The sequence below is a fragment of the Cnephaeus nilssonii genome, assembly GCF_951640355.1.
Source record: "Cnephaeus nilssonii genome assembly, chromosome: 7".
Classification (NCBI taxonomy): Eukaryota; Metazoa; Chordata; class Mammalia; order Chiroptera; family Vespertilionidae; genus Cnephaeus; species Cnephaeus nilssonii.
In genome coordinates, this window is record NC_137078.1 from 94,959,080 (window position 1) to 94,986,037 (window position 26,958).

General features: G+C 56.1%; 1 protein-coding gene across 4 annotated transcripts in view; it reads right to left on the reverse strand.

Moving 5' to 3' along the window:
* Nucleotides 1-5,977: 5,977 nt before the first annotated feature.
* The window catches only part of TMEM51 (transmembrane protein 51), a 48,611-nt gene continuing 27,630 nt past the window's right edge, over nucleotides 5,978-26,958 (reverse strand). For 3 of the 4 annotated variants that reach the window (XM_079777751.1, XM_079777750.1, XM_079777749.1), the window contains exons 2-4: nucleotides 14,767-14,838; nucleotides 9,840-10,360; nucleotides 5,978-7,654 (exon numbers count right to left, since the gene is read on the reverse strand). In XM_079777751.1, coding sequence (XP_079633877.1) covers nucleotides 7,246-7,654; nucleotides 9,840-10,183 — 753 coding nt within the window. In that variant the 5' untranslated portion in view covers nucleotides 10,184-10,360; nucleotides 14,767-14,838 and the 3' untranslated portion in view covers nucleotides 5,978-7,245. Of the gene's footprint in view, nucleotides 7,655-9,839; nucleotides 12,149-14,766; nucleotides 14,839-26,958 lie in introns of those variants that run through there. The other variant, XM_079777752.1, reaches the window with a different exon arrangement.

The window sequence follows — 26,958 nt, forward strand, 5'->3', positions numbered from 1 at the left end:
GGGCCGGGAACTCAGTCCTGGGGGAGAACCACTGATTGAAAGCCAGACGTCCCGTTGGCAGATGTGTAGGCAGCGCTGGGAACTGCGATGTTTTGCCACCTGTGGCACGTGGGGCTGGTTGGCTTGTAGCAGCATGTCACCGTCTGACTGCCTTCCTGACCCTGCAGATTCCGGGGTCTGCTCTTCCCCTGGGGCGTCGGTGTCAAGGACACACACGTGTTAGGCAGCCCTGTTGGCCGGAGCCAACTCTTGTTGCAAGCGCCCCATTTTAAAGACTTTGAAGTTCATCTGGCAGATGATCTGGATACATCTGCATCTGCCTATGGTGTGCTTCTCTGGGTCTCTGCCTCAGGCTCAGCTTGCCATTGATTATTGGAGAATCTGAGATGGAAGTGCTTCGGCTCGCTGTCTCTTACCATCCCAGTTTCAGGCACTCTGGCACATCCAAGAGACAGGGGAACGGCTGTCTCCTTTTGGCCGGATGATCTGGGGTAAGTGTGTGTGTGTGTGTGTGTGTGTAGGGGTAGGGGGGAGTGGGGGACGCCACCTTCCCATTAGAGGCACAGGCTTCCTTACCGGGCAGTGGACACAGCAAGGCCTGCAGGGGGTCTGAGAGCTGGAGGCCCTCGGCACTGCTGCCTGGCTCATCCTGGACGCCTGGCCTCGCTCCTCTCTCTGGCCGTCTGGTGCTGGGGCCACCTTAGTGGCTTGCTCTCGCTGGGGATCTGTCATCGGAATGCCACACCGCAAAGGGAGCCACCGGACAGCTTTGCCAGTGAGCTGTAGGACTTGGGACAGGTCTCTTGTCTGCTCTTGGCCTGGTTCTGCCCCGTGGAATCATTGGGTTTGGCTCACCCTCCGGTCCCGGGCGTGTGTGCGGTCCCTGAAAGCTGACCAGGGAAGGCGCTGTGTGGGGAAGGGTTCTGGGCCCAACGTGGTCTGGGAGATGCAGCGGGTGCACGAGCACCTGAGACGTTCTGACGTTCTCTGGCTCACTCGCTCCTTTTCTCCGCCATTCCTTCCCCGGGGACTTTCCCCTCCCCCTTCCCCCTGCCTGGCTTTTCTTCACAGCACTTGTTTTCTGACACTATATGTTTACTAGAGGCCCGATGCACGAAAATTTGTGCAAGAGTAGGCCTTCCTTCCCCCGGATGCCGGCACAGGCTTCCCTCCTCCGACCACCACCAGGCACCCGGGACCCAGCTGGCTTCCCTCCGCCCCGGGCTTGGTCAGGAAGGACGTCCGGAATGATGTCCAGTCTAATTAGCATCTTACCCTTTTATTATTAAAGATTGACTTACCACCTGTCCCCCTCCACCCAGAGTGTAGCCTCGGTGTCAGCAGGGACTTGGTTCATTTGTTTGCAGCTTCTCTTAGCACGGAACACATAGTAGGTGCTCAGGAAAAATCTGTTGAACGAATAGGCTTGTTTAACTTAGGGGTTTCCAGATGGATCCACCCAGGGACCTTTTCCCTTCCCCCAGTTAAAACCTCAGGGCAACATGCCTGGGACTCACCAGGAGAGAGGTTCTCCAATCCTGACCGAGGTGGGGCCCGAGGTTCACTTTCTTCGTCCCAGACACTCGGTTCTGAATGTGTCGACAGCGCGGCATTCGAGTGAAGGTCAAACAGACTGACTGTGCAGCTCCGGGCTGGGCACTGCCCTCCCTGCACCCGGGAACCACGCTGTGCCCCGGCCCGCCCCAGGGCTGCTCCCGGGCCTGAAAGGGGAGCCCTGCGCCCCTTCCCTGGAGCTGGCTCTCGGTGACGGTGCCTCACGAACTGCTCGCAGCACCTGGCGGATTTCCCAGGACGCGTTTTCAGAAACGAGCGAGAGGCCGGGCGCTGAGACGGCTTGGGTCTTTGGCTTCTCCTTCAGGAGATGGCGGGCGAGTCACAGCTGCCGCGGAGCTGCCCTCCCTCCGTGCCAGGCACAGCCGAGGCGCCTGCATTTTCCTCGGGCGCCCACCTTGAACTCGGTGGCCTCCAGCTGGCAGGTGAAGGATGCAGGTGAAGGATGCAGGTGAAGGATGCAGGTGAAGGATGCAGGCTCAGAGGCTCAGGGGATTTGCCCCGGTCCTGCCTCTCGAGGCAGGAAGCGGCCACGCCAGGATCAAAGCAATGTGCTCCGGACTAGGAAGCCCGCGTCCCACCCTCTGAGCTCAGAGACGGACTGGCCCGTCCTCGCAGAGCTCTGCACTCGAATACGCAGCACGGGCTGTCCTGAGAGCTAAATGGTCCTTGTCAGGGCCGCTGAGGCAGCACAGGAGCCCACTCATCCTCAGAGGGCCCTCTGTGAACTGGCCTGTGCAGCCAGCAGGTGAACTGACCCGCCCATCTCAAGGGATACTGATAGATCCTCCCTTTCCCCAGCTGGTGGACGGAGTCTGACGTAACCTGCACCTGCGGCCTGGACATTCCTGAGCACCTAACCAGGCACCTTATATGGACTGTACATTGAACCACCAATCAGCACCTGCCAAATACCCTAAGGCCCCGATTCCTGAGTCCCTAAGTGCCTAATCATGTGCCTTATATGAAGCCACCAATCAGCGCGTGCCGAGTACCCTAAGCCCCATCCCTTCCCATCCCTCCCCTCAAAAGGCTCCTTCACCCCTGCACATGGGCTCTCCTCCTTTGCGAGGCAGCCCGGCAGGGGTCCTTCTCCTCTAATATAGCCTGTGTCCCTCTGTCTCATTGTTCAGACACAGTGCGGCCATGTTCAGTTGGCTGCGCGTCTGCAGAGTATTTTGGCTTTGCCGTCTCACGCTGTGCATCCAGAACCAGGTCGTCTCGGGACATTTGGCATCGAGTAACATAAACCCAGTCCAACTTGTCTGGCAAAGACGGGACTCTTCCTGAAAGCAGCGTAGGGCCTCTTATAGGGGGCGTGGCCAGGCTAAGGAGGACCCCGCCCGGGGGATGCAAAGCAGCTGGTCTCTCTCTCTTTTTGCACAGGGCTGTTTCCTCCTGCACACAGCTCCCCTGTGGCTTTCACGTTCCTTGTACCCAATTCATATCGCCAGTCCAACATGACCATGGTCATTGGCACCCAAGCCCACGGGCCCACTTTGGGAAACACTGCCCAAGCAGAGCCATCCCCACGGAGAACTGCCTAGCGCACAACAGGAGCTGAGCGCGTGGTTGTGGGTGGACCAGCTAGTGCAGCCGCGCACACACCAGGTAGCGCTCTACCTGCAGTCTCAGCCAGGCTCCAGTCTTCTGCCGCAGTCACCTGCTCGCAGCTGCCCTTCATCAGAACTGTCATCAGTTTGAGAAAAGGGAAGTCAAAATTGAGAGCAGGTGGAGCATCCACGATGGGCCCAGCACTGCCTACGATGCCAAGGTAAGTGCCTGCCTCCAAGGACTTCGGCTAAGTTTAGGGGCGGAGCTAAACAGGGGAATTTGTGGGGGGCGGACACAGCATCTCTCACAGAACCCAAGCGCAGAAGTACAGCTGGGATTCCCAGGGGCCAGGACCAAAGACCAGAGAGTCCTCAGCAGACAGCCGTGTCTGAGGTCTCATTGCTCCCGTCCGCCTCTTCTAGCCTCATTCTCTCTGCAGAGCAGCGTCCCCTGCTTCCCTCACCTGTGGCCCATCAGGATGGCCCCCAACAGCCCCTGATCCCTGAGACCACATCACCCAGTGGCCTCTCGGTCCATCCCAGGACCAATTCCTGGGAAAGAAGGTTCTAGCCCAGCTCAGCATCTGATTGGTTCTCCTGGGTCAGGTGGGCATTACATCAGGTCCAATAAGCTGTGACCTGAGAGGTATAGGTCACATGACAGCAACCTGGCTGCTGAGATTCCTCCTCTGGGTGGGATGGGAGTGCTAGGTGGGCGTTTTCTCTGCGCTTTCACAACCCTGGGCCATTTAGGGCTCAAACTCAGGTGGGTGGCTTCTCCCTCATCTCTGTCCTCTTATATTTTCCCTAAGAACCAAAATGTGATGCACAGGAAAGGACTAGGGTTTTCTGGTTTTTATTTTATTTATTTTTTTTGTAGTCAACGGACGGAGCCCTGATAGATCTGAACCAAGGAGCAAACAGGACGAGGGTGACTTGGGGAAGGTGACCCCTGCTTTGGCAGGTGGTTTTAATGTAATATTGCAGATAACTTCCGTGCCTCTCTCGGCGCGATTCAGGACCCCAGACTGCAGCTAACATTCTCTCTGCCTTTGTTTTAACAGAGGTGAACCCATGCTCTGTATTTTATATGCTAACGGTTCACGGTGTGTTCTGAGCAACGTGAATAACTTCCTCCTCGATCCTTTCTACACATAAAAACCAGCCGGGCCCTCTGTTGCTCCCCCACAGTGTTCCTGCCTGAGGGGAGAGTCGGGAAGGGGGAAACGCTGGGAAGTGTTCAAGCCGAAGGGGGCTGGTCTCTGAGAGTGAAGCTTGAACCCCGTGTTGGTTTCCTGTCGCCACAGTGACCATCCCCACAAACTTGGGGGGTGGCCGCAGACACCTGAAACATGTTCTCTCGGAGCTCTGGGGGCCAGGAGCCCACAGTTAGCACCACCTGGGATGCGGTCACATTTCAGCAGGGCTGTCCCTTGGACGCTCTAGGGAAGGCTCCATCCTGGCCTCTTCCAGCTCTGGTGGCTGCTGGCGTCCTTGACGTGTGGCTGCATCACTCCAGTCTCTACCTCTGTGGCCACATGGCCGCTGCCTCTTCCATGTATGGGATCTCCCCGTCTCTCACTCATGAGGACATTTGTGGATGACACGTAATGTCCCCATCATCCAGGATCTCCTCATCTCACAGTCCTTAACCACATCACATCTGCAAAACCTTTTGCCATGCTCGGGTCCCTGATGTCTTTGGGGGCCACCATTCAGCCCACTACAAGTCTCAAGTCTCTCTCTCTCCTGAGGAGGGTCTAAGCTGGGCAGATACCCAGAAGGACGTCTACCAGAGGCAGGTTGAGAGTCCTTTTAAGAAGCCGTTTCTCAGCTCAGCTCACTGGAACCTTGCTGTCCCCTTTCCTTTCCCCTCCCATCAGGAGGAGGCATACAGAGTAACTGCAGAACAGGCCCAGCCCAAAGATACACAGAGAACCACGGCCTGGCTCAGCAGTGGGCAGGACCAGAGCGGCCTCCAGGTGTCCCATGCCAGCAGGCAGGTCCCCGCACTCCCTTCTTTATAGATAACTAGGGGCCCGGTGCACAACATTCGTGCACTGGAGGGGGGAGGGGGTCCCTCAGCCTGGCCTGTGCCCTCTCGCAGTCCGGGACCTTGAGGGGTCCTTAACGCTGCCTTGGAGGTGGGAGAGGCTCCCGCCATTGCCGCTGTGCTCGCCAGCCGTGAGCCTGGCTTCTGGCTGAGCAGTGCTCCCCCTGTGGGAGCGCACTGACCACCAGGGGGTAGCTCCTGCATTGAGCGTCTGCCCCCATGGTGGTCAGTGCGTGTCATAGCGACTGGTTGTTCCGCCGTTTGGTCGATTTGCATATTAGGGTTTTATCATATAGGATTTGCATCAGGAAAGCGAAAGGTTGGAACGTCCAGACCTGCTGCCAACCCCCAGATAAGAAGTGGTTCACTTCCTAACAGCTGCCACTCCCTGCCCACGGGAGCTTTTAGGAATCGTCTAGAATTTACGCTTCCAACCACGCTCCCAGCCACACAGGCTCCCACAGGCTGCTCCATGCTTGCCAATACTAGGAAGGCTCTTCGGGAGCCAGGTCTGTCTTTCCAGACGTCCCGCTCCTCGCCGCAGTCCGCGGCCCTCTGGGCAGAAATCCTTAGTTGGCCTGCATTCCTGGGCCCTGCAGGCAGTCCCTCTGTCCTCCCCACGAGGATGTGCTCACCCACCTTCATGACCACACAGCCCGGCCGTCCTGGGGCAGAGCTCCTCTTGGCCAGTTCTCAGGGACAGAGACGTAGGAAGGATGTTCTGATAGATAGTGAGCTGCTGTCTAAGCACCAGAACTTTCTTTTTTTAAAAAAAGATTTTTATTTCAGAGAGGAAGGGAGAGGGAGATAGAAACATCAATGATGAGAGATCAATCATTGATCGGCTGCCTCCTGCACGCCCCCTACTGGGGAATCAAGCCCACAACCCGGGCATGTGCCCTGGACCGGAATCGAACCTGGTACCCTTCAGTCCACAGGCCGATGCTTTATCCATTGAGCCACACTGGCTAGGGCTGAGCAGCAGAACTTTCTGTGGGGCCTGTGGGCCCCTGTTCTTGGGGAACACAAGTCCGTATTCAGCATCTGGAAAAGCCCTTTATGTTGAGTTGCACAGTAGAGTGTTTAAGAACTCAGGCCCTGGAGCCAGATGGCCTGGTTCAAGCCCCAGCCCTGCCACTTCCTCTCGGTGTGGCATGGGCCCTTTAATGAACCGAGCCTCCATGACTCACCTTCAAAATGGGTACAGGTGACATGGGATAACACACGTGGGGTGCTTAGCACAGCGCCTGGCATACAGCATGTGTTGGGTACGTATCAGCTGTTAGCATGATTGATATTGCTCTATAAGCAAGTCAGTCTTGGAAGAGCTGCTCAAGTAATTCAGCACCCACATGTACTACATATAAAATATTTTATTATAAAACGCTCAGTTGCACGGCATCTTGGAAGGAAGAGAACATCCCTCCAGCTTTCCTGCCGCTACACGGGAGGGACTAGTCAAGTGTACCGGTTACGACTATGATCTTCAGCATCTTCAGGCCTCAGGCCCTCAAAGAACCAACAGCGTCCGGGCTCTGAGAGCCCCACCTGGGCCTCACCCCCCCAGCGTCATCCAGCCCTCTGTTTGGGTCCTATAGCCCTTGCTACCGAGCTGAGCCGTAGTTCCTACACGCGGTTCGGGGCTCCGGTGAAGAAAGCGAAGGCATAACTTATTTTCTTTTGGAAACAAAACAGTCACAGTGGAAGCAAAACCAAACCACACTCTACCCCCGTCCCCAGGCATCCTGTCCTGGTCGGAAAGAGGCTGTCGCCATCACCGATTCAGTTGAAGAAAGACGATGGGGAAGATGCACCGCCCCTCCCCCCCCACGGGGCCCGCAGCATCACGAGATCCCAGTCGGCATCTCTGTCCAGTGCGCCAGCGACGAAAGGTGCTGTGGACGTGCGTCACCCCAGAATCACAGGACTCCCCAACCCACACCCCCCATTCGAAACTGCTCAGTCCGCATCTGTCCCCTCGCTTCTCAACTGTGGCGGGAGTGGCTTCATTGGGGTCTGGTGGTGCGGAGGGTGAGTGACAGGAGGGAACACCCCAGAGAGGGGCCGTCAGTCGGGGGGCCGGGCGTTGGGGGCCTTCTCCTGGACCTCGTCGTACTGTGGCGGGGGAGTCAGAGGCTCGATGGAGGGAGGAGGGACGTTTTTGTCCGGGAGGTTGATCCTAAAGTCTTTGAGGTGAAGCTTCTCGGATTTAATCCTTCGAACTTTCAGTGGCTTCAGGCGTTTAGCCAACTTGGAGTTCTGCCTGTCGGGGGGGTGCCCCAGGCTGCCCTCCACGTCGGCCCTGGGGGTCGTGGGGCTCGTCTCGTCAAGCCCCGTCAGGGACTCGTAGGAGGGGAGAGAGATGCTCAGCCTCGGGCTGTGGTCTGGCTCCCTCGCTTCGGAGAAGTTGGTGTTCATCACTTCCTCGTAACTGGGGACGTAGTACCTGGAGGAGGCCTCCTCCTCCTCCTCCTGGCTGCAAGACAACAAGCACAGGCACGAGTGTGAGCAAGCCCTCGCGTCATTTAGAATGACGAGAAGACGGACTCGGAATCAAGCGTTGGCCCTGGGCTCAGAGTCACCAGCCTCGGAAAGAACCAACGGGCCCGAGAAGTCATAAAAGCTAACACTTCTTCTGTTCGCCATGAGCCAGGCAGTGTGCGAAGTGCTTTCGCACACAGGAACCTATTTCATCGTCCTGTGAGTCAGGTGCTATTATTATACCCATTTGATGGATGGGAAAACGGATACACTGAGGTGACCTGACTCAGCCATACCTTTAGCAAGTGAGAGGGTGGGAACTGAATACCACATCCTCAGTCACTCACTCATATTATCTGGGTGTGAATCGCTCCTTGCCTGTAAGTCCCACACTTAACATGCCAAGAGGGCTATTCTGATGCCCAGCCGGTCCTAAGGCCAAAGGCCACGTAAACATGCATAAAATAGCGGCCAGCTTGAAGCAAAATGGTTGTCCCCAGGTAGAGAAGGCATGTCTGAATGTAAAATGTTAACGTATTTCAAATTATTCTGTGATTTTATCTCAGGTTCACCCTAAGACTCAAAGAGTAAGTCAGGCCCTCAGCCTTACGTTCATTTGATTGTTGAAATACCCCCTCCCCACCCAAATCAGGGTGTTTTTTACACATTTATAGGGACTGATACCAACAGCCATTTCCCGGAACCCTCCACTTGAACCTGCGGGGTGATAACAGCCAGCATCAGAAAGCCTGTGGTTGCCCTGTGTGAGCTCACGGCTCAATGAGTAATTATGGGGGACTGGTTTTCCTTCTTTGTTCTTTCCCCTCTTTCCCAAGTTTTCTAGCATATGCACGCTTGTCTTTTATTATCAGAAAATTGGCTTAATTTTTCCAAAGTAAAAACAACTCCCTCCCACTATAAGTAGCTCTTTTCTATAAGATAAGAGCTACTTACAGAAAATTCAAACACAGAAAGATCCGGTGAAGAAAAGAAAACCCACCCCAACCCTCCCACTGCTAACGTTCTGCTGCACCTGCCCAGATCCGCCCCTACCTAACCCCACAGCCACAGTACTGGATGCAATGAGGCTGCCCTCCACGTCGGCCCGGCGGTCGCATCAAATACTGTGGGTTATCACACAGCATCCTGCACCCAAAATGCTGTGTGATAACCTCCTGTCCTCAGGGTGGTGGCTACGGCCCCCCATTAGCAAGGACAGACCAGCTGTGACTGCTCTGAAGGTTGCTGAAGGGCAGGCCACAATTTAGCCCGATGGGGGGATATTTAGGTTGTGTCTCTGAGAAACATACAGGCACAAACTCCTCTGTACTTGTGTGGTTATAAGCTCTCAGAACAGAATCGATAGGCACACACGCCGTTAACACCCGCTCCTGCTGTGAAACTCCCCTTCTGCAAGGTCACGCGGCCTCCGGCAGCCCGCCAGCGCCCGGGCTGTCCGTCACGGCCGGCACGAGAGGCAGAGAAGAACGGCACCTTCTCGGTGTTTGCATTTCGTGGCTAAGGAGGTTGAACACCATCAATTGTCTGGACGTCTCTGAAATGCTTGCCTCTGTATCCTTCTGTCCATTTCCCTACTGGCGTGTTCGTCTTTCATCTTCGTGTGCAAGGGCTCTTGATAAACGGGGACCTCAACTTTTATCCTATGTCCCCAATACATCACCTAATCTTTTAATTTTGTTTGGGGCATTTGTGATCAAAGAGAACACTGCTTCCCAACCATTTCCACTCGGAGCAGATGCCCACAGCACGCCGGGGGGATGGACAAGCCGCCCATCCGGAGGCTCGGGCCACCCCAGTCCCCACGCCGCTTCCCGGGGGCGTCAAAATCTAGGTGCCCCTGCAATCCGCTCACACCACCGTCCTTGGGAGACTCTGGGATAGAAGTGGAAAGTGATCTGTACAAGGAGAAGCTGTTACAGAGCCTGATTGGGTGAGTGGGAAGGCAAAGCTTCAGACTACGCTGTTCTCGTCACTGAATTATGAAAAATCTAGTGAAGAAAACGAAACCACACACCCTCCGGCGGCTCGCATTCTGCTGCACACCTCTGCAGACCCTGCCCTAACCCCACAGCTACGATATTCGGGTGTGTGCATGCATGGCCCTGGCCGGTCTGGGCCGGGGGTGGGGGAGGGGCGTGGGCACGTTGGCCCGTCCTCACCTGTCCTCCTCCGGGGCGTGTGGCTCGGGCCCTGGCAGGTGCTGGATGTGCGCCATCTCCTCGCCCTGCCGCTGCTTCCGCTTGTCCCGGATGCTCAGGCAGATGGAGAGCAGCAGCAGCATCACCCCGGCCCCCACCAGCACGTAGGCCACGGAGAACGTCTTGCTCTTGAGAATGCCGCTGCCTATCTCCGTCTTGTTGCTGCCCTGAGCCGGGGGCTTCTCGCCGGAGCTGAACCCGGGCACCAGGTTCCACATGGCCATGATGACCCCCAGGACCAGCATCCCCAGGCCGATGGCGGTCAGCGCGTAGTGCGAGCCGTTGGCCTTGGACTGGGCCATCATGCCAGCGGGAGCAGGGCAGGGCCCGGGTCCAAGGAAGAAAATAAATTAAAAAAAGCAGCAGCCGCCACCACCACCAAAAACCCCAAACGCACTGAACAGGATCCCTAGCGCCGCTCTAAGAAAACAGCAGAACTCAGGCCAAGGCGAGGCATCCGTGTGGACAGCTGCGGCCGGAGCCTGAAAGGAAAGCAGAGGAGAGGCAAATCAGCTCCGGCCCACCACGCCTTGGAGCGCGCAGCGGCTGCTCTCTGGGGGGAGTTGGGGAGCAGCACTGAGACGGAGCCGGGCTCCGGCTGGGCTGCCTTTGATGCATTCCAGATGTCTTACGCGCTCGGCTCCTTCTGAGAGCCTGCACCCGGCAGGCTGCCCCGCCTACGCCCACCCGAAAAGGAACAGCCAGGCCTTTCCCTGCGGGAGGCCAGAGAGGTCAGGCCTCCGGGTCGTCCAAACATCTTGTGGAATTACATGAAGTGCCGTGAAGTCTCACGGGAGTGTGCGAGGCGTGTGAACGAAGGCAGGCGCAAGCCGTGATCGATGATTATAGCAGAATCACCTCGGCGACCGGCATCAGTCAACGGGACCCAGTGCAGCCAGCCCACTGGGGTCTTACCCAGCCTCAGTGGCTTCCCACTTCCTGCAGCTGAAACTCCAGGCTCTTCAGAATGAGGGTCATGGCCCTAGCCAGTTTGGCTCAGTGGATAGAGCACTGGCCTGTGGACTAAAGGGTCCTGGATTTGATTCCGGCCAAGGGCACGTACCTCTGTTGAAAGCTGGATCCCTGACCCTGGTTGGGGCGCATGAGGGAGGTAACCAATCCATGTGTCTTTCTCACATCAATGTTTCTCTATCTCTAATCTCTTCACCATTTTTCTACTCTCAAAAAAAAAAAAAATCAATGGAAGAATATCCATGGGTAAGGATTAACAAAACAACAAAAGAATGAGGGTCATGGCTGACCTGCCCTGGTCCTGCCTCAGCCACTCATCGCTCACCTCGCCCTTCTTTGCACACCCACCTGCAGCATTTCTGCAGTTCTGTGACTACCCCAGCTCAGCTGCCCCTACGAGCCCCCAACAACGAGTGTGGCAAGCCTCTCTCTTCCTGTGACCCTGTCTTCCTCATCTCTGTGCCTGAACACAGCAGGGACTCAGAAACTGTCTGCTGAATCACAGGACTGAGATGAACAGAGGCTGCATGAAGACACACTTCCCTTCAGCCACGTGGGGTTTTCCTTTGCTTAAAGGACAGAAGCTTGCACAGTCCGCCTCTTAGCTGCTGTGCCCCTCTTCCCTGGAAGCAGCTCAGAGACCTCTGCTCAAGGGAGCAGCCAGCCGCCCTGGGGTTCCATAACCACTTCCTGGCCGGCGAGGGAGCCACGTGAGCAAGTCACCTGAAGGTTTAGCCTGGAACACGTCCAGGGGCCAAAGAGGACGAGCAAGCAATGCTCGTGTGTGTGTGTGTGTGTGTGTGTGTGTGTGAGAGAGAGAGAGAGAGAGAGAGAGAGAGAGAGAGAGAGAGAGAGATTTATCCATTATCTGTTCCTCACAGTGTCTGGCTGACAAGCATGGAAGTGCAAGAGTCCAAAGAGCATGAAAGCAGAGTCAGGACTCCCACCCCCTCAGCTCACAGGAGACACAGAGGTCGTGCGTAGCCTGCAACGGACCAGCGACCCGGCCGGAAATCCATGAAGAAGCGGTGCTCCCTGATGACCACTCCTCAATACGCTAACCCCGCGAGACAGCAGCCTCTGTGGGCAGCAAATGCTGGCGGATGTTTAGATGGGCAAGGCCCTCTTTTCAACTCTGCATTCTTTCCGATCTTCCCCAGAGAACGGCTAACCAGGCTGCTTGAAACCCGGCGCTTCGGAGATATTTTCTCATTAAACAACGGCCTTACTCTGACACTGACCATTCTGTTAGGAAATACTCTAAAAACATTTGGGATAACATCCTTCATCAGCTTGAAGTCTGTTCCTTCCTGCCCCCCCCGCCCCGCCTCCCTCCCCCCCTTCCCCCACCCAACACGTTTCTTGTGCATCTGCTAAGCAGTGTTCTGGGCGCTAGAGAAACACGGGTGAGCAAGGTAAGGGTGGCTGGGGCTTCCGGGCCAGTAGCAAACAGTCTACAAGGAGTAACCATCAAGTGGGAAGAAAGTACAGGAACTGTGCAGTTAGGCAGCCGGGGTCCTAAGTTGGGCTGGAGGGCGTACGAAAAGTCTCTGCAAGACGGAAGTCCCACTGGCACCAGAGGGCCTGCACCCTGAACATGCTACATTGTGTGTGTGCACGTGTGTGCACGTGTGTACATATGTGCATATGCATGCATGTGTATGGTGTAGGATCCTCTATGTGTGTGTGTGCGTGTGCACAGTTGTGCATGTGTGTGACATGCAGGGCACAGGGGTCCTGCTGCAGACAGAGTGAGACCAGCTGGGATCAGTCTACCGTAAGCACAAGGGCGTTGGTTTCTCACAATATCGCTCACAGCCAGCGAGGGGAAGGATGAGGGGTTCGGCAGCCCTAGAAACGCCTGGTTCTGCCGAATGGACCTGAGACCAGGCAGAAGTGGGGGGCGCAGTGGTGGAGAGGTGCAGCTTGAGGCTTTTGCTAGAAGCAGGAGGTGAAAAGGCCACAAACCGAGCACCGGTGAAGGTCCCGGCAGGTAGGCCTGGTGCCTGGGAGGCTGATGGTGTGTTTCTTAAGCCAGCGCTTGGGGCCACTTCGGCCACCCCCTCGTGAATTCTCCATTCAGGCGTTGCCTTATTCGGTCAGAGAGGAAACAGGCCCGCGATGAGAGCCCAGGGCAGAGATGAACACGCCAGGACCCACACGTTCTAGGCCTTAGGTTGTCAAAGATGGGAAACAGACGATACGACCCAGGGTGGGTGAGGGTGTTGGGATGGGCAATGTCACACCATTTCTCTGGATGGCAAAGGTTGGCATTTACGGATCAAAGGTTTCAACAGTGTTTAGAGCCTTTGGTTCTGCAATTCCAACGTCTAAGAATTATGGGTAAGGAGAGGCTATCCATCATAGCTTTACGGGAGTGAGAAGCTAGAAACGACTTAAATAGCCAATAACCTGGGTCTGGTGAAATAAAACATGCACTTAGTAAATTACGGTCTCCAGGCAACTAAGGACACATTTTAAAGTCCAAGAGCAAGGTTAAAAGAATGGTGTGCTCAGTGTGATGCTAATTTAAAAAGCATATATACACAGATATGTATATCTGAATATATGAGAAAAAAGACTGGGTGATCCTACTCAGGTTAAAATAAAAAAGAGACAGTATATTTTCATATCTACAAACGCGTGTAAAAACCCCAGACGAGGGGCACATTCCAAATGTATAACAATGGCTGCTCTGGGGAGGGAGGGGCCTTGGGAACGGTCCCTGTTACTCTCTATTTTGATTTTTTTTTTACAATCAGAATGCGTTGTGGCAAGGCAACACAGCTGGGTGGTTAAGTGTGGACTTTGGAGCCAGGATGCCTGTGCTCTCAGATCCTCCCTCTGTACCTTCCTAGCTGTGTGACCTTGGACAAGTTACTAAACCTCTCTGTGCCTCAATTTCCACCAAGGCGAAATGGAGATAAGCTCCCTAGCCCTCACATCATAGGGGAGTTACGGTAAGTAAAAGCACCCAGGACAGGATGTGACCAGCATGTAGTAAGTTCTTATAGAAAGGTTTGTTATTAAACACTATTTAAAGTCTGCATTCTGAATGGGGTGAGATCACCCACAAGGGGGAAAAACTTGGTTTTGGGGGGATGGTGTAATAATCTTAGACACTCGAGTGGTCTGTGGCCCACAAACCAACAGTGCCTCTGTGGTATTAAAATTTCATGGGGTGGGGGGGGAGTCAGGGAGCATTATAAAAAGAGTTTATAACGAGTCCTTAGGGGACAATGGGAAAGAGAGGTTGAGAAACACTACTTAATGTGTCACAGTACATTGCAAAACCCTCGATTACACACACCATGATGTTTATAGTTATTTCCTCTGTGTGATGGGATTCGATTGGTTTTTTCCTTTCTTTTTCTCACGGGCAAAATGAGACTTAGAAAAAAAACCGGAAATGTACACGTGTTGCTTTTTGAAAAGGAAAGTGAAATAAAGGATTTTTTGGGGGGCTCACAGCAGGGTTATGTGGCCAGCGGCAGCTTCAGGTTGCTGGTCGGTGGCACCGCCCCCAGGAGCCAGGATCCCGATGGCCTCGCGGGAGTGGGGGGAGGGGGATGTGAACACCCGGCTCCCTGAGGTGCAGTTTGCCTATTTATCTTTGTTTCTGGCTCGCCGACCCGTGTTATATTTAGTGTGGCGTTCTTTCCCTTTGAAAACTATGGAAAGAAGCTAATTTTGTGCACAGAGGATTTGGACCACGTCGCGTCTGACATGTTCCTAAAACAGAACGGCCGGGGGGCTGTTTCAGGACCCGAGGGGTCCCAGCTCCGCCAAGTTCACCTCTGGACCCTGGAGTTGGACCTTCCATGGCTCATGCTCAAGGCCGTCCTTCGGGCGAAGTGAGGGACCCTGTGCCTGGGTTTTCAAGAAGGATCGTTAACCCGTCAAGAGAGGCGCTCACCTGTTGTTACCTGGGGGGCTCCCGAAAGGCCGGCGGACAACTCCTCATGCTCCAACCTCGGCGAGGACCCGCCTGCAAGAAAGCAGAGGCAGCGTTCTAAGCTCGCCGGGAGCCGCGCGTTTTCTTTGTTTTTCGGGAGTTTGGGTATGGGTTTGGGTAGGGGTACGTGCAAGGAAGGTGGTACCCAAGGAAGCCAGGATTCTGTACCAAAGAAGCGGGGTTCCAGAAGGATAACGACACGGTAGCTACATTTACCCAACCCTCCCGTGGATTTATCCGTCTTACACGTGTTCCAGAGGTTCAAAGAAGAGGAAACGCTCCCCCAGGTCATAGGATGGCGGCATGTATGACCTTGATACCAAAACCAGAAACGGGCCAGGCAAGAAAGGGAGATGGCAGGCCGATCTGACCCGCACGCACAGAAACCAAGGTCCCGAGCAAAATCTCAGCAAACAGAATCAAACCATGTTTTTAAAACAAGATATTGCATCACAATGAAATTGGGTTTATCCTCCAAATGTAGGGTTGGTTCAATGTTAGAAAATCAAGTAAGATCCTGGCCCAGGAGAAAGGATGAGCCGTGCCGTGTTGCCCAGTGGAGTACGAGGCAGCAGTGAAAACGACAAACCGCAGTTACACGCACCAACACGGACCATTCTCACGCACGTGACGTTGAACAGAAAAGCAAACTGCAGAAGAATACACACAGCAAAATTCCGTTTATATGAAGTTCAAAACCAGGCAAACCCAAACCATATATTGGTCCACTTTTTGTAATATTGGGAAGAAATGCAAAGATGATCAACTAAAATTCAGGGTAACAGCTCCCTCCCTGGGGGAGTGAGACATGGTGGTGGGGAGGTGGAATAGTGGAGAGTACATGGTTGTAGACTTATTATTCCTTACACTTTGCATATCTCTTTTGTAATAGGTATTTCCAAAAGCCCATCCATGTCTTTCCACTCCTCTTAGCATGAAATCCAAACTCCTCGGCTACGGTCTTCAAATCCCACCCCGATGGATTGGGCTCCTGCCTCTCTCACACCTCATCTCCTGGCTCACCAACCCTCAGCAGCCTCTGTTCTGCGTCCCAGCCACACCAAGCAGGTCCTGCCTCAGGGCCTTCGCACTGGCTGTTCCTGCTGCCCGACACACTTGTCCACCCCTCTCTTCTGTTTGGCTTCTCGACTTGTTTCTCTCTCAGCTCAAAATGCCACCTCCTCAGCAAGGACGGCCTTGACCACTCTACATCAATGCCCGCTCGCTCACCCCAAGCCTCTGTCCCTGATGACACCCCTTCCCGGGGAGGGGGGGACGGCATTCCCTCACAACCTACATAGCCTTGCTTTGAGGCTCGCCATCTCCCCCACTGGAGTGTGAACTCCCCGAAAGGAAGCGCTTGTCTGTCTTCTTCATCTCTGTGTGCCCGGTATCCGGCACCGTGTGTTGGAACATTAACAGCTACCTACTCACTGTCTGTAACCCGAATGACTAAACGAATGACTATCTGGCGAGCTAAAAAGTGTAACCCACGTCCCATGTGAATTGAGGGAAATTCCCAGTTCAAGGTTGGCACCGAGGGGGAGAGGAGGAGAGGGAGCTAATTTTCACGAGAACCTGGATCCCGAAACCTAATCGTATGCAGATGGTTTCCCAGCAGCATGGGCACGGTGCCCAGATGAAGCGTGGTTTCCATTCTGACCCGAGAAGGTGACCCTGTCACTCTTCCCTGGGGGGGTTGGGGGTTTCAGCGGTTCCCACACCTTCTCAGGTAGAAGTCAGCAGGAGTGTGAGAGCTGTGAGCCCGCCAGACCCACCTGGCAGCGGCTATCTTTGCTCCCAGGCACTTCTCTGGCCAATCAGAGCCAGCAGAGATTTTTTTTTGGGGGGGAGAGGGGGGGACGAGGAGGGGCTGTGTCCTGGGAAGGTAGTCACAGCTCTGGCCATCAGAGTGCTCCACCTGGTGAGACCCACGTGGGTCCTCACTGCCTGCCCACACCTGGACCGGAGTCTCCCTGAACCTAAAGACAGTGATTTAAATAAAATCCAACAAGAGAAAGCAGCTCCGTCCCCTTCTCACTGAGTCCCAGACATGCTTCAGAACGTGGTTTAGAACCGGGGGATCGGATCTGGACCTCACCTGGCCTCTGAGCTCTGCCTTGAAGACACAGTCCCAGAGGCGTCGGGCCCAGCCGGCTTTGGGGGAGGAGTTCTCCGGCCGTCGAGGTGTCTGGCAGCGTGACCAGCCCCCGCGACAAAGAGGCTCCTTGACCATTCTCCCTGCGCCCCAACCTCTTCCTGCCAAGCTGCATAACTGGGAAAGGGATCCCCCGCTCCATTCATTCACAGGGAGCCGGCTGCGCTGTGTTCCCACCACAAAGGAAGGATTCAGTGGGGCCCTCTCGGCCAAGTTTCAGCCCACAATCACTTTTGTCACCAAGTTCCAGTCCCAGGCCGCAGGGAGGGCGTGGGGCCCCGGGACAGGCTCCCAGCCGCTGCCTCAGCTGATGCAGCAGCGCAGTCAGGGAGTTTCAGGCCACACCCCCAAGAGCCAAGGTCAAAGGGTGTCAGGTTCCTGTTTCATCAGAACAGGTTCTTGTGGATTGCGCTCGGGGGAGCAATGCAAGCCCTGTGCGAATGAGTCATGAAGGGGGGTGGGGGGGAGGGGGGTGGGCAGCCTGAGCCAGGAGCGATGGGAGAAAGAAGGCTGTTAAGTAATCCGCCAGGCAGGGGACTGACAGCAGTAGGAACAGGGCAGTCACGAGCCATGTAACAGTTTCCGTCAACAACAGACTGACCGCATATTAGACGGGGGTCCCACGGGATTACTGAATTTCTGGTAAGAAATGAAGGCTATGTGGTTCGGCGGCGGGGTGGGGGGGGGGGTATCTAACGGGAGCAGTGTCTGGAGCCTGGCAGTAGACTCCCTCTCGCTCACAGCACCTCAGTTCTGAGCGCACAGATTGCACCCCAGTCCCTCGGCCACTGACCTGCTTCCTCCCAGAGGAGCCCGTCCCCCAGCACTGCATGGTCAGAGGGCGCCGCAGCCCCCAGGCCCGGCTGATGGGCTTCGGAGGACCCGGCTGTAGGTCGCTGTTGAGGACCTAAGGTCCTGTCCGCGGACGCAGGCCCACGGGAGCCACCTGAACCATATGAAGTGCCACGGCCACTCCAGTAAGAGTTTTCCCTTTCCCTGTGGGGCCAGCCTGTCCCTGGACGCTGGAAACATTGTCAGGTTGTAATGGTGTAAAGCATAGATGGTTTTATTTCTTCCATCAGTTCAATACCAGAGAGAGCCTTTTATGCCAAACTAGGGGCCCAGGGCACAAATTCATGCCCCTTGAAAGGAACTGGGGGCCACGAGGCTGTGGTAGGCACAGGGGTGGGTCTCAGCCCATCCTCCCTACCCCTGCCTGGCCCCTTCCGCTTCGGCCCCGGTCCCCTGTCTGCTGGCAGCTCCACTCCCGCCACTCCCACGCGCTGATGGTGCCAGCCCCGCTTGCACCCGCTGATGGCACGGAGCGATTGGGGCTGGCGCCAGCAGTGGCTGCTGCCCTGATTGCCCCTCAGGAGCAGGGGGAGGTGGAGAAGCCCTCAGGGGCAATCAGGCTGGCAGACACTGCTCACACACACTGATGGCATGGAGTGATTGGGACCGGCACCAGGCACCGGCAGTGGGTGCGAGCAGCGGCTCTGGCACTGGCAGCGGGTGCGAGTGGGGCCGGCGACAGCAGCAGGTGCGAGCGCCGGGTGGGACCTCGCACATGGGAGCAAAGAATTTTCAGTAACCACCAGAGGCTCGCCCTGGTATCACTGTTTCCGGCGACAGCGACTGGTGCCCGCCTTGGTCTGGTATCCCCATTCACCTGCTCCACCATCCCACCGCAGCCAACGCCTGCCATGCTCTGCACATGCCCCCTGGTGGTCAGCGCATGTCATAGTGACCGGCTGTTTGGTTGTCCGGTTGTTCCACGGTTTGGTCTATTTGCAAATTAGCCTTTTATTATATAGGATAGAGCCAGTGGAGCCCAAAACAAATTTCCCAAGTCAAAACAGTGATTTCTGGGTCCTACACTCTCTCCGTGTTAACACCCTCTTTTTCCTGAACCACCACACAGTTCCTGGATCTGACCACTGCTCCAGCAGGCAAGAGCCAAACCACGTGGCCCTGGCAGTCCTATGTTCCTTACCCTTCCGTCCTGGCTTCTCATTCCTGCTGACCCTCAGGCCACCGTCCACTCCCTCCTGACAGTCACTGTTATGGTGATCGGCGTCCCACCCAGCCCGTTTCTCCTCGGTATTTCCACCCAGCCCACTTCCCTGTTCATGGGGCAGCGCTGACAGCTCTGTGTTCTCTCTCTGACCCTGTCGGAAGGAAGCCGGGAGGACTTGGGGGACAGTGAGATAAAGTCTGCAGTGTGTCCAGCAATGCCCTAGGCTTCCCACTCACTCACTGACTCCCCGAGCATCTTCCAGTCCCGCCGGCTCCAGTCACGGTCAGTGCCCTGCACAGGTGCACCGTTTTACGTTGTACACTGTATTTTTACTGAACCTTCTCATGTTTAGTTATGCTTAGACACACAGATACCATTGCTACGTTGCCTACAGTAGTCAGTACAGGAACCTGCTGTGCAGGCTTGCAGCCCAGGATCAGCAGGCTGCACCTTAGAGCCGAGGTGTGGAGTGGGCTGCACCGTCCAGGTTTGTGTAAGTGCCTCTGTGATATTCGCAAAAGGACCAGCATTTCTCAGGACCGACCCCTTCATTAAGCAGCGTGTGATTGGAACAGAAGCCCAGCAGTAACAAGAACGAAATCAGCAGCTACTGAGACCACGAATCAGGCCACAAACTCATCCTGCCCTCACAGCCACCCTTCAAAAACGATTAGCCCCCTGCCTCTGAGTCTCAGAGAGGTCAAGTAATTGGCCTTAGGCCACACAGCTGGAAGCAGCAGAGTCAAGATTCACAACCACATCTAACCGACGCGGATGTCCACCTCCTGTCCCTGGCACCACACCAGCCCCCACAAAGCCGAGTCCCTGTGGGCCACCCTCTGGGCAGGGCACGCAGGCCAGGAACGAACATGGCACAGTTTATCCTTAGAGACACTTGATCACAGATGCATGAGGGCGGGCAGGTGTGCACTCCTTTTAAAATAGCTTTTTAAAGAGTTTGATCCCAACGATTCCTGGGCCCCTGCTGTGTGCCGGGGGCTCGGGGGGGCACACAGGTGCGTGAGGCATGCTTTCACTGTCCAGCGGGAAGACAGGGGACCCTCCCTCACAGAAGGGAAGGCGACCTCAGGGTAAGAGTGAGCGTGTGGTGAACACCGACTCTGCCAGGCCCCCGGGGAGCTCCTCCCGAGTATAATCGTTTAAGAGCTATTAGCCTATTTTATAGGTGAGGTTCAGAGAGGTAAAGCCACTTGTCCAAGGCCACACAGCCTGTACAAGCAGAGAGAAACCACGTCTGAGCCTAAAACCCGCGCTCTTAACCACGAAGCAGTACGGTTTGTCGCTCTGTTGACGAATGAGTTTGCCGACCGCTGGGATAGGGGCTTAATCACAAGGAACAACAACAGCCTGTAATTATTGGAATCGAGAGCCTAGGTCAGTGGTCGGCAAACTCATTCGTCAACAGAGCGGCAAACCGCAGCTTGTGAGCCGCAGTTTGCCGACCACTGTTCTAGAGGAAGGACTCGGGCTAAGGCACTGCAGAGCTAAGAGGCAGCCTCCCCTCCCAGCCTGGGTGAGTGGTACAGCCCCTAAGAGGCCGCCTCCCCTCCCAGCCTGGGTGAGTGGTACAGGCCCTGACAGCTCGGGGCTCCTGGCTGATCCGATGAAGGGCCGGAGAAGTTAAGGAGGACACACTCCCTCTGAAGACTCCAGGAGCCGGAAACAAATTTGGGATCTTTTCTTGGGGAGTTTGACGGGCGATGTCTTCCTCTGAGCCGGGGGCCGGCACGTGACCCTATTGAGAAGGCCGGCACCGGGCACCCGGTCTCCAGCCCCATTCAGTGTTTCTCGGGGAATGTGACATCTCTGTGTGCTCCCCGCTGGTGCTCACGGGTGCAGGGCAGCGGCCAGAGCTCCTGTCACCATCAACTCAGAGCGACTCTGACCCCTCGATCCTCCTCCAGGCGCGGGGACGAGCCACCCGTGGCCTCTCCGTCTGGCGAGCTGGGCTGAGCCGTGAGCCCAGGCGCTGGCCACCACCCGGCCCAGCCTGCTGGCCCCGCGTCTGCTCAGCAACAGACATACCTGCCGCCACCGGGCTCACACGGAGTGCTTTGCACCCGTGAGCTTGTTTGTTCTGCCCAACCAGCTCCCGCGGAGGTGTGACCAGCCTCACCTTTGTCCGCGTTATCACTGAATACACGGGGCAGAGAGGTTGAGGACCTCGCCCCAGGCCTCACAGCTTCTAAGGGGTGCCCTGTGCACAAAATCCCCTGATCGGACCTTCCTCATCCCGGGGGGCAACGGAACCCCAGCCTTCCGGCCACGCTTAGCTAAACCACGGCGGGGCCAATCCCTGTAATGAAGCTTGGCCACATGATCCGGCCACCGAGGCAACCCTCTGGGCGCGAGGACCTTCCAGGGACCAGCGCAGCAGGCCCGTGGCTCAGGACGGAGTCTGGGAGGCAGGAGTTGAGGCTGGAGGCACCTGGTCAGCGCTCTGGCTGCTCGCCCGGCTCCTGTGCCCGGGCATCGTCTGGACACCGACTTGGCTCATTTGGTCCCTCCTCCCCAAGAGGCATTTTGCAGCAAAAAGTAGAGGAGAGCAGAGGGGGAGCTGAAATCTGGGCACGGACACCACCCGCCCCCCCCCCCCCCCCCCCCCCCGGGGAGGCCATCCCGGTGTGGGCGCCTTGCAGGAGGCTGCGTTCCTAGCCCAGCTCTGCCCCTGAACAGCTACGGAGACAACGTAATTCTTACCTCCTCCAGCCTCCGTCGCTCATCTGTAGGAGCGGAACGGGACCGGCGTCTACCTCACGGGGTTGTTATGCGTAACGAGGTCAAAGTTTTGAGATCCAGGTATTTATTCATTCACTCAACAGAATATTAACTGAGCACCTGCCACGTGCCACGTGCTCTCTGAGGGGCCCAAACAGAGAGAAGGCCTGTCCCCATGGAGCTCACAGAGAACCAACCTGGAGAACATGCTAGAGAAGGTCAGGCTGGAGGGAAATGGTGCTGGGGAGGCAGGCGGCGCTCCTGGAAGCGGTGATTTTAAAATAATGGGCAGACAACACAGCCACCGAGAAAAGATGTCTGAGCAAAGACCTGCAGGGGGCGAGGCGGGAACCATACGGAAACCCGGGAGAAGGGCTTTCCGGGCGGAGGGAGCCTGCACGCGGCCCTGGGGCAGGGACAGGAGGCTGAATGCAATGAATCGCCGGGTGCCTGCTCTGAACGGGCCAGCCCCGTGGAGGGAGGTGAGCACCCATCCGTTCTCACAGAGGCCAGGAAGGGGTGAGGGGCTGATTCCAGGCCGTTCACACGGGGGGCAAAGAAGAATCTGGGGTCCAGCTCAGAGGCATTTGCCACTCACCACCCTGTGTTTCTCAGAATTCGGGAAAAGGCATGCGGGGGGGGGCTGAGGAATGGCCCCCAAAGCTATCCAGATCCTAGTCCCTGGGACCCTGACTGGTACTTTACGTGGCAAAAGGGACTTCTCTGATGCGATGAATGAAGGATCTTGAGATGGGCAGGTTAGCTGGGGTTATCCAGGTGGGTCCACTGATTACTATTCCAAGTGTCTCATAAGAGGGAGGAGGACATACGACACGTGATGGAAGCGAGAGGCTGGCGAGACGAGAGGAGGGGCCGTGAACCGCGGGGGGCACGGGGCCCCGAGAGCCCTCCAGAAGGAACTGGTCCTGCCATGGAACTGACTGTGTGTGGACTCCGACCGCCGGAACCGCACGAGAATAAACGTGTGTTGTTCTCAGGCACCGGGTGCGGGCTCAGCTGGACAGGAAATGAACGCAGGCAGCGTTCGCGCCTTCCTCGGGCGCCCGCCCCGCTCCGACTGTTTGCTTCCCCGATAGCGGGTTTAGTGGGGCACAGTTCCTTCATCCTGATCAAACCAATCACCTGTGAGTGTCGCACCCACTGCCCGTGTGGCCAGGCTGGCGGGGGGCTGGGCGCGCTGCCCTCCTCCGCCCGGTTTACACTTTAACCCAGGGCCCTGCTTTAACCCAGGGAGCCAAGTGCGCACTCGCTCTTTGCGGGGATGAAACTGGGATAAAAGGCACGCGCTCCCAGGCGGTATCCACAGGCACCCGCGTTCCCATCGCTCAGAACAGTTCCCCGGCCGGGACAAAACAAGCCCGAGGCTTACGGGGTCCTCGGGTGAGGGGGTTTAACCAAAGCCCGAGGGCGTGGCGATGGCAGGCGGACCTCTGGCTCCCGGGGCTCGGGGCCCTCTCTGTTCCCAGGCCTCTGGCGGGCCGGCCCTGATGCTGGAGATTAGCACACCCTTAGAGAAAGTTTATCCTGCCCATATCTGGACATGTTCTTTTTTAGCCACGGCGACGGTGCCGCCATAGAGGTGGCTCCCAAACCTTCTGCCAGGAGCCCGGCTGGCACACAGCTGACCTCGTCCTGCCCTCTGCCCGCCCTCCACCCCCCTGACCCCCTTTCTCCCTCCAATTTCTACTTGAAGCATTTCAGCCAGAGCTGCTTTCTCAAGCCCCCAGCCCTCCTGCTTCCAGTTTTTAGGAAGCCACTTGTCACACCCAATTCCTTTTTCATCTTGGAATGGTAGCAACAACATTTACCCTCCTCCTAAGAGCTGACCAAGTGCCAGGCACTGTGCTTCCCATGCATGTATTACCATTAATACTTTTATTTATTTGTAAAATCAGCATACTTTATATATGTGGATTAATGCTTATTACCATGATTTATGTAATAGGATTATATTTTAGATTTATTATTTCATATCACATTTAAATTTCCCAAGAAGCCTAATGAGAAAGTTTCTAGAATAATCTCCATTTCACAGATGAGGAAACTGAAGCTCAGAGAAGTTAAGATACCTGCTCAAAGTCACACAGCGAATGACATAGCAAAGGTTCAAGCTAGATATGTCTGGCTCCAGAGCTAGCACGCTGTCAGCCCCCACCCCCCCGCCACTCCCAGGCCTCTCCATCCCCCCATGCCCACGGGGAGCCCCCTCCCCACGCCCCGGCTGCGGGAAGCCTTTTCGAGGCTGACCTTGGTCTCCGTGGGCACGAGGTAGAGTTCCTTATTTTCCTTCGTGTCCTTTCCCCTCCATAAAAATCAGCTTCCCCCATGTGACTCACTCAGGCCTCTGCAACCCTGATATTCATCTGGAAGTATTGTAAATAATTGACGCTGGGGTGTTTAATCATAAAACTGGAATCGGGGCTAAAACATGGCAGCCTGCAGGAGAGGGGGAGGGGAGGGACAGGCCGAGGAGAGCGGGGTTTGCTCGGGGGCTCGGCACCTCTTTCACTTCGGGGAAAAACAACGAGAAGTGCCCTTGGCCCAGTGCTCACGACCCCACAGCATGGCCAGTGCTCCCACTGCCTTCGCCCTTGTTGCTCCCGGCAGCCTGTGAGGGGGTGCTCCTGGGACCCCCGTGTCGGGGCACAGTCTGTGCGAGGGCTGGAATTAACCCCCTCCCTGCCAGGGGTGATTAGACAGGCAGAACCCCCTTCACAGGGTCGAAGAGTGAATGTTTTATCCACGTTAACTGTCCAGGGCTGGGTATACAGTAAGTGCCCAAGCATGGTGCACCGAGGGAAGGAGGACATTTGCATCACCCTCACCCTAAACCCCAACATTAATCCTAACGTCTCCTGGAACTGAAAAAGATTCCTTTTGCTTTCTTTTTTTTTTTTTTTAAATATATGTTTTTTATTGATTTCAGAGAGGAAGGGAGAGGGAGAGAGATAGAAACCTCAACGATGAGAAAGAATCATTGATAGGCTGCCTCCTGCACGCCCCCTACTGGGGATGGAGCCCACAACCTGGGAATGTGCCCTTGACCGGAATCGAACCCGGGACCCTTCAGTCCACAGGCCGACGCTCCATCCACTGAGCCAAAGCCGCTAGGGCTCCTTTTACTTTCTTTGCTGACAATCCTCTGGATAAGCCGCCGGTGAGACTCCTGAGGTGCCAATGGTTTCTCAGGGGTCAGAGGGCACCTCTCAGCCGGCCTTCCTCTCTGCTTTCCGACCATAAATGCCAGGCGGGGCCAGTGAAGTGCTGGAAAAGGTGCGCCAGAGACCGCGGCTGAGGTCAATGTCACCTGCCGGCACAGTGCACCCCGACCTTCCCTTCTCCCGCCTGTGCTGGAGGCGAGGGAGAGAGGTGCCAGCTCACTAGCCTGGTATCCCAGGCTGCGCGGTTCTGCTTCGCCTGCTCGTGGTCCCCGATACCCAGCCTTCCCTTCCCGCATCACAAGAAGACTAAGGACGCTCCGTGACAAGGGCTGTGTTTGTTTCCTGAGCTGCTGTGACAAATGACCACAAACGTAGTGGCTTAAAGCAACATCAAGCCACTCCCTTACAGTTCTGGAGGTCAGAAGCCCAAAAGCCAGGTGCGGGCCGGCTGCATTCCTTCCAGAGGGGTCGGGGAACCCATCCCCTGGCCTCCTCAACTCCCAGAGGCCCCTGCATTCCTGCCCCCCCTTCCCCCGCTTCAAAGCGCTCCATTCCGCGTCTGACCTCCGCTCCATCCTTCCTCTCTGAGGGACCCTCCTGCCTGCCTCTTATATAACGTGACTCGGCAAAGTGCTTTTACCATATTAGGTGACGCAATCAGGGGTTCTGGATTGGGAGGTGTGTGTGTGTGTGTGTGTGTGTGTGTAAGAGAGAGAGAGGGAGTTTCATTAATAATTTCATTATCCAGCCCACCATTAGGGGTCTAGGCACTGCCCTGTACAATTTCAGGGGATCACTGGCCTCCCACAGACTCTCCCAAGGTAAAAACCCCCACTCCGGAATGGACACATGGCTCTCGGGGCGTCAGGTGTACCTGGTATGAACAACATACACCAGGTTACAAACTGGGGGATTCCACATTTAACAAGCTGGCATTTTCTTTTGAAAAGCGTGCCTCCCTGCGTCGTGACAAGAAGAGCTAACACGCACTGAGTCTGGGTTACCTCATTTACTCTCTATGTAGAAGCCGCTACCATCATCCCCACGTGACAGAGCAGGGGTGGGGGGCCTTTTTCCTGCCCAGGGGCCATTTGGATATTTACAGCATCATTCGTGGGCCATATACAATTATCAACTTAAAAATCAGCCTGCTATATTTGATCAAATATTTAATTCACTCACCCCTAACGCCTTGGCAGGGCCAGACCCAATGATTTCCCAGGCCTTACACGGCCCACGGGCCAGACGTTCCCCACCCGTTACAGATGCGGACACTGAGGCCCAGAGAGGTTACGGAACTTGCCCAAAGTCTCCTGTTAATAAGTAGCAGAGTGAAGCTGTGAACCAGACAGCTGAGTCCAGAGTCCCTCTAAGATCCCGCCTCTCATCTACCCGCAAGCCAAGCTTTAAAAAGAGTGGGGTTTTTAAACGTCTACACACCCTCCGCACCCTTCCGAGAACAAAGCACTCCTTTGTCCAATGTCAGGAGCAGAAGCGTGCTGATGGCAGGGAAACGAAGTGACAAAGACGAAGGAATTCCAGAGTCCCAGGTAACCTGTTACGAGCCGCGGGTCCGGCTGAGCGCTGACCCTGTGCCCTCCGCCGCTCTGCTCAGCGCTGCGACGCGGCCCACGGGCAGCCCGGGGTCCTGTCTCTCGTCCAAGGACGCTGCCCCTCTCTGAGCGGCCACAGCCCAGCTGGGCGTGAGACTCAGCCCCCGACTCAGAGCCCCTCGTGGGCCCAGGTGCCGCGCTGGACCCTTAACCTGAGCCAGCAAACACTCCCCGGCTGCTCCCCTGTCCCCTCCACGAGAGGAGGGAACGGGCCCAGGACGGTGGCCTCAGGCTCTAACGGGCTTGTCCAGACTCAAACCCAGGAGCCCGCGGCAGGGGGTCACGGTCTCCGGTGCCCCTGTGGGTGCTCCAGTCCCGTCGCTGTCCCTCAGGCCGGGAGCTACGCTGCACCATCACCGCCCCCCGGGGGCCTGGCCGCCACAGGAGTTCGCCTACTCTCTGTGAGGTCGGACCCCGGCCCACGCTGCAGGGTGTGGGATCGGA